The 14,143-nt window shown below is 39.9% G+C and overlaps 1 protein-coding gene across 1 annotated transcript in view; it reads left to right on the top strand.

Annotated features, from left to right (window-relative positions):
- The first annotated feature begins 4,625 nt into the window (after positions 1-4,625).
- emilin1a (elastin microfibril interfacer 1a) overlaps positions 4,626-14,143 on the top strand; it is a 41,068-nt gene continuing 31,550 nt past the window's right edge. The window contains exon 1 of the mRNA XM_042503256.1: positions 4,626-5,040. Coding sequence (XP_042359190.1) covers positions 4,931-5,040 — 110 coding nt within the window. The 5' untranslated portion in view covers positions 4,626-4,930. The remainder of the gene's footprint in view (positions 5,041-14,143) is intronic.

Raw genomic sequence — 14,143 nt, 5'->3', positions numbered from 1 at the left:
TCTCTCATTTATTTTCGGCCTTATCACATATACCAGAGTCTGGCCAGCATCCCACACCAGCCACAGGTCATTTCAACGCTACAGTAGCCAAACTGCAGCTATAGTTAATGAGTCGTAAGCTTTTGGGAGCGAGTACAGTGGGCCCTCTATCATCAAATAGAGGTCACCACTTCCCCATCTGCTTAATATGCTCCAGCTTTTGTCTGGCAGCCATTTTAAAGCATTGTTTTGCACGGACCCGAAAAAAGGTCAGAGGTCCATGTGCTTGGAATCCACTTTACAGGAGTTCTATCGGTCCGTGGCTAACTTTATGCGTCCGCCAGATACTTTGACTCTTTTAACTGTCAACTAGATTTATAGTGATGGTGAGTTAGCAGTTAAAGTGTATGAAGACGCAACACACACACAGCAGTCATGGAACAAATATGTCACTTTTAAATACTGGCACTGGGCTTGGGTGGTATCATATATTTCATACTTTCATAGCTGCCTGAAAGTTCACCGGGGTATATGGTGCATGAGTTTGGCGAGTACCCTATTTAATTTCAGCTTTGCAGATCAATAAATATGAAATAGAAAGAAAAGTTTGTACATAATCACAAATACTTTCCTTATTAAAAAGAGAAATACAATGTAAACCTTTTAAATTCAACTTTCTCTAAGTCACAGAGGACTGACAAGGCTTAATTACTTCATTTATGCGTCATAAAACACTTCATTCGCACTCAACAGAAACAAAATAAAACTCACCCCAAACCATCTTGGTTACTCTTTCTAGTAATCTAGTTAGTAAGTCCACTGTTCCAACAATCACCAGCTCTGGTTTAGTTGAAATAGATCCTTAATTCACCAGATCGGATGTAAAAAACATGCTGCTATTCCCCATGGTCCATCTCTGCCTTCTGGCCACCAGCTGTTTACAGTCCTGTAGCTTCTCGCTCCACCACTAGGTGTCACTGTGTCTTTCAGCTCAGCTGCCTGTTCCACCAGTAGAGACTGCACACTGAGCTCTGGTGGTACATGCTGTGCACTACATACAGTGAGTTTAACCCTTTGAAACCTAAGCAGTTGGCTTGATTTCTTTCAAAAACAAGGAAAGAAGGAAAAAAGCAAAGAAAGGAGAAATGACCCCCCAAAAATAGCAAGAAATAAGTAAAGGGGGGGGACGACAAGGAAATGAACTTGGAAAAACCCTTATTATATTATGTAATCGAATTTCAAATATGTAACTATGATAATTGTAAAAATAGTTTTTCCTGTGCTTTTTTTTCACGAAACACTTTTCCCTAGCTTTTTAAAATAATTTTCTAAATATTGCTAATCCAATTTCTTGTAATTTGTGGGACATTTCTTGCCAATTTGCTCATTGCTTTTTTTTCTATGTTTCTGAAAGAAATCGTACCAATTTGCTCGAGGTTCAGAGGCTTAAATACTTGTGATAGGTGTCTAAAAGCAGCACAAGAAAAGTGATGTTTCAAAGAGGAAAGAGGAGCTCCTGTATTTATATCAGTATCGAAAAACATACCTTCGGGATTTCTAAATCCCCTGGTATATGGTGATACCGCCCTAGCCTGACTGGCACAGTATGTTCAGTTTAAGTGATGAATATCTTGGGTTGGTATAGCGGCTGAATAATGTTTACTTGATGCACGAGGAGGCAGTGGCTGTGTGTGTTAACGCTCTCATCCTCCGCTGTGTGCCTGGCTACACTCTCAGTGGGGAGTCGGGGAGTCTGTGACACAGCAGCTGGGAGAGCTGATCTCATTATCGGGCCAATGGGAGGACTGCTGAGCTGGGCATTCCTCTGTGGCAGCAGTGGAGGGATATGCACAACTTTCTTTGACTAAAGATGTAGAAATAAAGCGGGAGCATAAAGAAACTGTGGGAGAGGAGAACAAGCTGCTGCAAAAGTTCTCACAATAGTTGACAACTTGGATGACATGGAGTTTAACTTTGTATCTGTGAATGATGAACTGCTGAGATTGGCTATTTTTAACTTTCTGGCATGTCTGCTAAATTCTGAATTAGATAATGACAGGAAAGAGGCAGAGGGGGAAATGAAGTGTAATGTAAATCATGGCAGGGAGTCAAACTGTGTCTTGGCTGCGGGAGTACAACAGCATCAATCACACCTCGAGAACAGCCTCCTTATCCAGCAGATAAGGAGCTGCTACTACGTGCTCTCTCTCTGTGTGTGTGTGTGTGTGTGTGTGTGTGTGTGTGTGTGTGTGTGTGTGTCCCATGAGTTTGGCTGTTAGATGTCATCCACTGCTCAGATTGGAATCTGCCGTACTGATCAAAAAGGAAACGGGGCAGACAGGCTGATTGCGTTACGATTGACTGTGATAATTATGAAAGAGGCTGTTACTATACAGACACACACACACACACACACGTGCACACACTCCCCTATGTGCTGAACAAAATTAAACTGTGAATCAACACAAGCACCTAAACGGGTTTACCTTTTATTGAATGATAAACCAAAGTCAAAAGTAGAGATTAAAGATGATCATTCTTGACCTCAGAAACTGTGAAATCATCAGCTATATTGTGTTTTTTTTTATCATATCACATGACATTCATCAGCAGATGGAGTTTGTCCAGTTGTTGTAGAATTGTATGTGTAGCCCGTTTAACCCTCTGAAACCTGGGCCAACACCACTCTCCTTGTGCTGCTTTCAGATGTCTTTTACAATATTTAAATCTTTGAACCCTAGCCAAATTTGTGCAATTTCTTTCAAAAACCAGATATGTACGACTGATACTTTTCTATTAATTTTACTGTCCCACCATTACAGGACAATATGAGAAATGTTGAACACATTCATGAAAAGTTCCACCTGTTTTTAAGGTTTAATCTTAGGGGGAATCAAAGTTTTCTGGAGTCTCCTTGTTTCTTTTGGACTCTCTTCGTAGCTATTTTGTTGTAAATTTGCTTTGGCCAGGTTGGAATTACCTTAATGTCAGTGAAGCAGTTTCAGTTTCAGCTGAGTGGAGCTGAAATGAGCTGAACTGTGGGCTATTTCAAGAGAAATGGAGAGAAAATGTACAAGAGGGGAGAGAGAGAGAGACGTGAGGGCAGGAGCGCTGTTGGATCTGTGACAGGAAACTTTTCTTGTTGCTGCTCGGCTCTTCAGCAGCAGTCACACAGAGGAAAAACATAGGAGAAATGTCCCGCAAATTTCAAGAAATAATAGGATTCAGAAAATTATTTATAAAAAAGATCCAGGCAACTGTATTTAAAAATTAAAATTAAAAATCCTAATTGTATAATTAAAATTATATTTACAGAATTATGTCATCTTTAAGCTTTTTTCCAGGTCATTGCCCTTATTTATTTACTTTAACCTTTCCAGTTCTTGTTTGTTTGCAAATTTTAAGGTAAATTTCTTGAACTTTTTTCCTGATTTTCTGCTCAAATCTGTTGGATTTCTTCTGAAGTTGCCTTCTTCCCAAGTTTTTGAAAGAAATCAAGCCAATTTGCACAGGTTACAAAGGGTTAACTGACAAATGATTGCAGATTCGAGCCTCACAAAAGTGCTGATTTTCTCAGATTTTATTGGAATACCTGTGTTTGGACTCTTAGTCTGACAGTTTTCGCAGATGTCTCCTTGGTTTGGGGAAATCAAGGGTCATATCAATTAACCCATTAAAACCTAAGCCAATTTATTTAATTTCTTTCAAAAACAAATGGGGAAGGCAACAACCACTTACCAAGACATGCCACAAAACTTAGCAAAAAAAGGGGGGAAAAGGAAAAAAAAGAAAATTATTTGAAAATAAGCATAAAATAAGCCACAAATCAAACAAGAAAATGACCTAGAAAAAATGCAAAAATTACCTATCTATCTATCTATCTATCTATCTATCTATTTTTTTTCTGTGACATCATTTGAAGTATAACATTGTCATAATTATAAATATAGTTTTCTCAACATTTGTCCCTTTTTTGGATATTTTAATATTTAATATTTTTCTAAATATTTCTTGCAATTTGGTCATTTGTCACGGCCTTTTCCCCTATGCTTTCAAAAGAAACCAAACCAATTTGCTCAGGATCATATAGCTTGTAAAAGGTGTCTGAGTGCAGCACAAGATGATCTGACTGATGATCCAGGTTTCAAAGGGTCAAATAAGCCAACAAGTAATTACAACAAACAACAAAAACAAAATGGATGAACTGGTAATGAAATGATTTTTAGTTGCAGCTCTGATATGAGTTTTATGAGAACATGCATGTCACTTATCACATGTCGCTCAAATAAGTCATTAATAGAAATGAAATAATAAATCAACAAATTATTTGAGAAAAAAATACTTGCATAATAAATGCATAAATACATACATACATACATAAATATATGTGTATATTATGTATACATAAATAATTTTGTTTCCGTTATGAATGCCACTTTTTGGGGCCATAATGTTGAAATACCAGTTTCAGATTCAGCTGAATGGAGCTGAGTTGTGGGCTATTTCAAGAGCAACAGAGAGAAAATGTACATGTGAGGGAGGGAGAGAGAGAAAGAAACGGAGAGAAAGAGACAGAGGGAGGGAGAGAGAGAAAGAAACGGAGAGAAAGAGACAGAGGGAGGGAGAGAGAGGAAGAAACGGAGAGAAAGAGACAGAGGGAGGGAGAGAGCGCGCTGCTGGATGTGTGACAGGAAAGTTTCGTTGCTGCTCGGCTCTTCAGCAGCAGTCACAGCGCTCCGCTTCACTTCACCGTCTGAAATGCACTTGACTGGACCGTGCGGGGTTTGCGGGACTGGATCACCCTGTGAAGTCATGGAGCTCCATCTTCATTTACCGACAGCGCGTCACTGAAGACACACAGTCGCACAACCGGGAGACGTTTTATTTTTTAAAGGATCAACTTTGGAACTAAATGACATTAGTTTACATTTGACGCACCGCGGACACGAGGATGGAGACGCTGTTTTACCTGCTGGCCTTCACGCTGGCCCGGGTTTGCTCGGGTCTGGGATACGCCGAGTCCAGTATTCAGTCGGGACAGAGAGCGGCCAGCAGACACAGGTACGGAATCGCACGTGCGGACACGTTTTCACCTGCGACCTGTTCACCGTTTGGTGGCTTTGTGGCAGAAATGGAGAAGAGATGCTGTTCCCAACTTTCATAGGATAAACTTTGCTATGAAATCCATTATGACGGTCAGGGTACTTCAACTGCGCCTGTGGTTCCCAAAATGAGCTCCGCGGACCGTCACGGGTCCTGTAGGGTCTGCCAGTGGCTCGTTCATAACAAAAATACAAAATAGTGTCCCAGCTAGCTTTTTTTTGGCTGGTTAGAGCAACATTATCTATAAACATAATATTTTTTGTTTACATATCACATTTCATTTTCTTAAAAAACAATAAAAGTTAAGTAATTTAAGGCCTAAATAACCTCTGAATGTTGCTTTGAAATGTTTTTCTTTGTTCTCATGTAACTTTGTGGGAATGTTTTATAAGAGAACAGTCTATGATCTGTCACTTCTCAACATCCCCTAAACATCCTCAGCATGTTGCAGTTATAACATTACATCTTTGTCAGCACTTAACCTTATGGGAACATTTTTTGCAATGATAAACATCCCTAAAACGTTCTTTGAAAATTAAGTTAAAATGTTCTCTTTAAAACATTGTTGCAACTTGCAGGTAATGTCAGCCAATACTGTGGGAACATTCCCTGCTAGCTAGAGTAGGGCTGAAACACCTGATCGATTAACCCTTTGAAATCTGGATCAACATCATTTTACTTGTGCTGCATTCAGATTAGGGCTGCAAACTGCAACACTTTCTTTAATTGATTATTGGTAAAATAAATGATTGATTCATTAATGGAGTCATTGTTATTTGAAAAAAGAAAAACATGAAAACCGTTGAACTCTGAGCACACTGGTGCGACTTCTTTCAACAACGTAGAAAAAAGGCAATGAGTTAAGTAGGTTATTGCCTCCCTGCTATGTTTTTGAAAGAAAATCAAAACAATTTGCTTAGGTTTCAAAGGGTTAATCGTTTTAAAGAGACATCAGTCCAAATACAGGTAAAATGAGGAAATCAGCACTTTTGTAAAACTGGAATCTGCAATCAATATTCAGTTAACCCTTTGGAACCTGGGCTTGAATTTTTTATTTGTTTATTTTTTTTAAACATAGGAAGCAGGCAATGAGCAACTTTAGAAGAAATAGCCCAGATATAAGCATGAAATTAGTTAAAAAAAAAAAATACTTGAAAATTAACAAACAAACAAAAACTGGAAATTTAAAAATACATAAATAAAAGTGATTGATTTGAAAAAAATGCCTAGATATTAAAATAATTCTGTAAAAAAAAACATATCAATTCTGATTATTATAAATATAGTTCAAAATTCTAATTATATAATTAAACAAGTAAAAACAACAACAAGGAAGTGGAAATGTATTTTTAAAAAATATTTTATTCTATTTTTTTTTAGGTATAAAATTGTTATAATCATAAATGTAGTTTTCTGGACATTTTACCCTTTTTATGGATATTTTTCTAAAAAACCCTCCCCTCTTTTTGAAATATTGAAATATTTGAAATATTTTTGCAATTTGATCTCTAAATTAAAAAATAAATTCTCAGTTTTAAAAGGGTCATACAGCTTATAAATGGCATCTGAATACAGCACAAGAAAACTGATGTCGATCAAGGTTTCAATCAGTCAAAACAAACAAACAACCAAAAAAAATGGGGTTGCAGGTGTTAAGTGTTTTACTAGAATGTGCACTTTATTTAATGCCACATAAACTCACTCAAATAATAGATCATTAATAGAAATAAAATAATACATTTGTAAATTATTTGAGATAAAAATACCAGCACCAAAAATCAAAAAAAAAAAAAAAAAAAAAACTTACATAGGAGGCAGAATATGGCAAAATCATCTCAATGTTGATCATTTTCTTTATGAATGTCACTTTTTGAGGACATATTGTGAAAATACCATTGCATGCAGAAGTACAAAAAGTGTAAATTGTTATTTTCAGAGGAAAGATGTCATTGGTGACACCACAGGGGCCCTCTGTGAGTGCGGGGTGATGGCTGGGTGGCGGGATGTGATGAGTCCGGGGGCCAGAGCTGGACAGGGCTTACAGGGATTATAGATATTTACTGTTTCAGGGCCCCGAGTGAGGAGTTTTCATGGGGCCTGGAGTTTCTTGCAGCTTCAGCCTTGTTGGAGGGGAATTCATCATTTTGGCAAGTAAATGTGAGTGGACTCTACAGGGAGTAATGAGCTGCAGGGAAGATGAACTTTGGACGTCATTAATCCAGAAGACTGATAGTGTATAGTGTTGGAATTTGAAATTGAGTGATTCAGATTTAGGATTCCTAAACTGCCATCTTGGCCTCTTTTATGGAACGGTGAGGAAATCATTTTGATCTTAGAAGTGGCTGATTGATAGTCTCTCGTAAATTTTAGAGATGTCTGTTGGGGTCCCTGCTCATAAAGCTGTTAATGCTGTCAGTGAGCCAACACATGCGTGTTTTTATTGTGCTGTTGCAGCCCCGTGGTGTGTTATTAGCATGTAATTGAGCTTCTGCCTGTTGGACGCCCCCCTCACCTCTGCGGACACATGTGCGACTTGTTCGTGTGCGTGGAAATGAAGGAGTAAGGATGTTTGGTAAAATGAATGGCTGAGAATGTGTGTGTGTGTGTGTGTATGAATAAAAGGGAGAATGAATGACAGAGTCCATCTCTCACATATGGTATGTGTCTGTCTGCATGCCTGCATGTGTTTGTACTTAGTGTGTGTGTGTGTGTGTGTGTGTGTGTGTGTGTGTGTGTGTAAGGCAGGCCAGGCTTCTGGGATCTGCAATATGAGCTTCTGTCAGGTTTCTCTCCACATCAGAGCTCAGTGTGCGGCTGCTGCCTGACTGATGAGCCCAGAGTGTATTAAATATCGGACATAGCCGCCGTGATGTCACCCACTGGTTTATGGACTCCTGTGTTTAAGCCTAGGGTATGGCACAGGGTCCCAGGAAGTGCGTTGTGCTTTGAAGCTAATTTTCATAGTGGCCAGAAAGAGTAATTACATCTGTCACAACTTTTTAATTCATGTACATGGTGAAAAAAACATCTGTAGGTTGGTGGATAATTTTTTATGTAGCTTCACAACTGATGCAAAATGACTAATTTTACTGTCTGGATTTGATCCAGTCGGTCCGACCACATTTGAAAGGCCTAGAAACTGCACAATTAAATCATTTTATCCCTATTCGAGCTAGCCAAGCTATGTAGTACAGCTTTGGTTTACTATGACAGTGCTCATGATAATGCTTATAAAACAGTCTTTAAACTATTGAAACAAAATGTACTTTACAGAAAACTGAATATTAGACTTCTGACCCCTAATTTCCACCTGATCCGTGTTTGGTCCGGCTCCGCTTCGTCACGGCAGACGGAGCAAATAGATTACACTCTAGTCTATGTGTTATGTTCCACTGGCTCCGCTGCGATTCGAATCGACTCTGTCTTAGCTCCATCTGTCCGGATCCTTGCGACTCAGTCATGCAAGGCTTCTGTTTTTGCCGGACGCCAGAGCACTTTGCATCAATTAAGCAGAGGACAGACAGGAAATTAGACAGCGACAAAACATTAAAACATACGCTTAACTTTCAGAATAAAACACCCCTTGTTAACGTCTGATCGTGTGTCACGTAACTACATCGACAAAACGTCACAATGAGCAGATCCAGGCCTGTATTCAGATCAGAGGTTTTCGGAGATCACCACTGACACTATAGACACATCCTTTATATAAGGACAACCATAGAAAGGAAATGGCCATATTGGGAGTTATGGGAGTGAATGGAGTTATTACTTCTTCTTCTGTACTGATATAAATGCGCGACTCTGTAATTCAGCGGGAACTCCTCGGTCTCGCCAATCCAGCTGAACCGGCAGTGCTGCACCATGTCGGACTCAAACCGCAACCAGTGGGAGTTGCCGGATGAGGGAACAGTGAAAAAAACCACAGCTGAACCGTTCCGCAACGCACATGCAAGATAGAAATCCTGGGTGATGCTGCACCCTTAATTATACATAACTTTAAATGGGCGAGTTATTTAAAAATTCAATCCTGGAACAGTTGTCATGAATGATGAAATTAGCTACACAAACCAAAACCGTTTTTCTGCCAGGCTGTAAACATGTTTATTTCAACTGTTAAGTTGACCATTTTAACATGGAGGTCTATGGAGATTGGCTAACTTTTGGAGCCAGCCTCTAATGGCTGTTAGAGGAACGTCAGTTTTTGGCACTTGTACGTTAGCTTCATTTTTCAGCTCTGGATGTTGCTGCTCGGTGATGACACATGAATGGTTGGTCTCTTTGGTGTATGATGGAGCTGAACTGTTGGATACTGTGAATGACATAAAGAAGGAGGCATACAAAGAGTTTGGCACAGGGCAAAAGATGGAAAACATTTTTAAAAAAAATGGAAATAAGGATAAAAAGTCATGATAAGGATATGTAATTAGAGGAGAGGGAAAAAGATAAAATATCTGAAGGAGAGAGGGTGAGAGGAAAAACAAGAAAATAAGACAAGAAACTGTAGAGGGAGAAAAGAAACAGAAGATCTGTTGAGAGGAGAGAGAAGGCGAGCAGGCGTGACAGGAGAGAATGAAGGAGTAAGGAGGTGGGGAGGAGCAACACGACAGGAGAAAAGACAGACTGACAGTGGAACAGAAGATAGGGCCTGGGTCCTTAAATGCCTTTCCCCTGCTGAAACCAGTAAGCTATGAAGGAGTCTGTATGGCTGGCCTGTGACGTACACACACACACACACACACACACACACACACATACACGCACACACTCACAAAAATAAACCACACGGACACACAAAGTGACGCATCGGGGGGAAGAATGCGCTGGCCCGTGGCATTGCGGTTTGCCCCTCTGACATCCGTTTGAACTCAATTGATCTGTTTTGACAGATGTGTGAAGTATTCCATAAGTGATAAAGGCTGCTGAATGAAGTGGAGACATCCAGCAGGGTCTTACAGCAGGCTCAGGAGGACCCCGAGCTGTCCGACACATCTCCTGCCAAAATGTCAGAGCAGCACGTCATCCCGCCAGCTCCAGACGGCGGCGCAGGAAGAGAGGAAAGAGCGGCTGGATGCAGGTGGACTGCTGATCTGTTTAGGCTTATGGACAGTATGAAGGACAAAATGTTACATCACCACTGGAGGGTGGATTGGATTAGATACAGAGCGCGCTTCTTCAATGTCTTTCTCGCTCGTGGTTTTCTTTACATTAGTGCTATCACACGTTACTGGAGTTCAGTTGTTTTTTTATGGCCTACTGCTTTGTGGTTTGTAACAGGAAAAGCACAAAAGCCACAGAAACAAACACTGTATTCTGGGGCCATTAGCTCAATAATGGGCAAAAATACGTGGACAAGCCAAATAAATTAGGTAACAGCATGAAAAAAAATCTGTATGCTTCTGCATAATCTAGGGCTGCCCCTCACTCTCAGTCAACTGAGATTATTTCAAGATGAGCAGTCTGGTTTGGGGTTTTTTCGCAAGTCAGAGTGCTTTGTAGTGTACTTCTGGAGGCGTTTTGGTCCCCTGATTTTGCTGTGGAGTGAGTGCTCTTGACTTACATGCTGCTTTTTGGTTTGTAGTATAAACTCAAAGATTCGAAACATCAGTCAGAGACCCCTCATTTTACCCAGATTGCTTTAAGTCAATCAGTCGGCTCTTGTTTATTTTCTGCTTGTCAGCGTGTAGTGTACATCTGCAGATGTTTGGGTCCCCAGAATTTGCTGCATGGTGAGTGCTCATGACTTACATGCTGCTCTTTGGTACAAAGAGCTGCGGACATGCAGGCAGCGGCACAGAGAAGGAGAGAGGAGAGACTTAATGCAACACATTTTATTGCTTTTGTTTGATGTTTAGTGAACTCATGGAATAAATTGTACATCAGTGTTTTAGGTTGATAGAATATCTACGGAGCTACCCTTGATGGTGCAGTGGGTTTAGGCCATCTGGGCACAAAGACAGAATAATTGTCAGTAATTAAAGATGCACCATTGTTAGTTACTGTGTTTAAACTTTGATGGTTCAAAATATAGCCAGCCTCAGATTGGCATTTCACCTTGTAATACTGACATTGTTTTGGAACTGTGTCCGTGACTTTCATTGCTTTCTGTTGGTTGCAAGTTGCTCATGAAAGATGACCATCATGAACAAAACGTGTTGACATATTTGGTTGTGGCTGTAAAACCGTTGTCCTACATTGCACAGTGAGAGCGGTTCAGTGATGGATATCATGACATGCGATAAAAGGCCTGATATAAAATTCTGACATTTTTAAAGATTGTTTTTTTGGCATTTTTGCCTTTATTAGATAGGACAGAAGATTGATAGTGTGATAGGGAGAGAGAGAGGGGATGACATGCAGCAAAGGCAAGCTGGAATCGAACCCGTGGCTGCTACAGCAAGGACACTGCCTTCATTCATGGGGCACCTGCTTTATGCACCGAGCCACCTGACACCCCAAAATTTTGACATTTTTAGACATTTGGGATGACCCTAACACTGTGTGGCTGCTGTTGTATATTGACCAACCAATAGAAATGCAGCATGCACTGATCAGCGCCACACTGCTAAATGTGGGTAGATGCTAATAAATACTCCAAGCTCTCGTTGCAAAATTGGCGTGCCAAGTTGGCCTCTTTTCCCTAACCACAACCTCGTCCACATTTTCCTCCTCAGACATTTTTTGACACACATAAATCACACTATAACAAGGGCTGGATTCATGTTTGTTTCATTTTTCTTTTACCACGACAGGGACGTAGAGGGATGACGCACACTGGTGAAGCTTTGATCTTGCGTATTGACAATCAGTTGACATATGTTATAGCCTATGTTTCAGTTGCCGTTGTCATCATAATCTGCGTGCATCAATCTTGATGTAGTTTATTAGATCAATGTCACACAGTGTAGCTGCACTGGATTTATAAGATTGATACAATCTCACAGTTTATGTCAGATGACAAGCAAAAAATCATTCCCCCAAATTCTGCAGATTTTCATTATGGATCGCTGAAAAGTGTGAAAACTGAAAATCCCATTTGGGTCTAGTTATTCATGATGATTTAGAGGGATTGCTTTTGTCTATTTATTGTTTTTTTAGTGAAATCCTGCAAAGTGTATCTTTAAGCTTCCTTTAATAATAACCGCAGAGCACTGGTTCCAGTGCAGGAGTCGTTTCTTTACGAATTATTTTCAAAGAAGCAATTATGCAAAAGCTGTGACAGCATTATTTATCTTCCACAATTTACTGTGTGATTGTGAACAAGCGTGGTCACTACAATAATGATAGCATGCCAGAATGCGACTGTATGTCGCCAGGAGATTAGACTGTGACCGGATTGACCTCAGAGAGGATCCACATTCACTTCATCTGTGTGGTTCTCCACTCTCTGCTAATTAGGCCAGTAAATAGATCTCATTCGATATGGTAATGTGAATGTGGGAAAAGAGATTCTTTCCGGTCTCAGCCATTGTAACTTAATTACCATAGTTCCCAGCATGCAGTTCATTCCAGAAAGCTTTCTTTACCTTGTTTAGATAAACTTACGGAAAACTATAGAGATTTGGACCCCTTCCCAACATTCACCCCATCCCACCACACATCAACAACTCCAACTATACACCTCCTCTTAACCCTTTGAAACCTGGAGTGACATCACTTTTTATTGTGCTGCTTTTAGACGCCTTTCACAAGCATTTAAACCTTTGAACAAGGAATTTAGTTGTATTTAGTTGTATGTAATGAGCAACTTAGTAAGAAATGTTTCAGAAATTGCAAGAAATTCGTTATAACTACAATAATTGTAGCTATCGTAATTACAAATTTAAAATTATGTAGCAGAATTTCTTGAAATTCTAAAAAAAATAATATTTTTTCCATTTTCTTTTGTCTTCCTTTTTACTTTTTATTAATTTTTTAAAAATTTTATTTATTTAATCTTTTTTATAATTTATGCGCATTTTATTTTATATGATTATTATTATTATTTATTTATTTCTAATTTTTAGGTAATTTTTTTTTGTACTTTTACAAATTTCTTGACTTTCTCAACTTTGGGTCATTTCTCCTTGCGTTGCTTATTTTCTTCTCCCAGTGTTTTTTTTTTTTTTTTTTAAAGAAATCAGTTTTCTCAGGTTTCAAAGGGTTAACTTAAACAATACATGAAACCAAATGACAAGACTTTGAAATAGTGAACTTCTGAGCAGCTAATTAAGTTTTACCTGCATAAATGGCCTGTGCTATTTTGGGGCACCAACAATTTTAAGGGCTTTGAGAGGGCTTATGTCTCGAATGCACACGTTTCCATAAATGGTTAAAATTCAAGTGAGCCACAAAAAAAGTCCTGCGGCCCTCTGAACGTTGACATATCGGAGCAATAATGCTAAAGCAAATGGCAGTATCGCCGACATTCTCTATATATCTTCGTGACCGCCAGGCTAAACAATCAGAGCTGAGTTTACACAGTCACGCTGTCCCTTAATGCTGGAGCAGGTCCAAAGGGAAAAATGGTGTGTGTGTGAGTAAAACTCCACTTTTAAGACAGTGCAGAGAGACTAGAAGAATGTGTGTGTCTGCCTTTGTGTTTGTCTGTCGGCGTGCGACCACTCGAGCATGACTGAGTGCACTCGAGTGTGTGTGTTGTCGTGTGTGACAGTCTGTGTGCTTTGCGGTGTGTGTACAGGGGTATACCTTTACAAGGACGTCGGAGGGGTGCTTGACCTCTGTAACACAGTTCAAAAGCAGAGACACACCCCCCCTTCCATCCACTCATTCAGGGCGCCATCCACGCCTTCCCTTGAAGCTAAATGAAAGATCCCACAACAATAGGCGCCGCCAAGTGATTTCTTTGTTAAAGTAGTAAACCTCAGCTCCCCTTTCTTTCTTTCATTCCTCCTTCCTCCCACTCACTCTGTGTCACTTCAGTCAGTGACTTTTCCACCGTCCTCCTCTGCAGGCTCATGCAGAGACGCTGTTGGATAAAATTTTGCGTGTGGGACGAGATGTCAGACCGCGGCTTCCTGCTCGGCTGTGAGGTTTCTGTGTGCTGTTTTATAAGGAGGTG

This window comes from Plectropomus leopardus, chromosome 16, assembly GCF_008729295.1.
Source record: "Plectropomus leopardus isolate mb chromosome 16, YSFRI_Pleo_2.0, whole genome shotgun sequence".
NCBI lineage: Eukaryota > Metazoa > Chordata > Actinopteri > Perciformes > Serranidae > Plectropomus > Plectropomus leopardus.
This window is presented reverse-complemented; position numbering and strand designations above follow the sequence as displayed.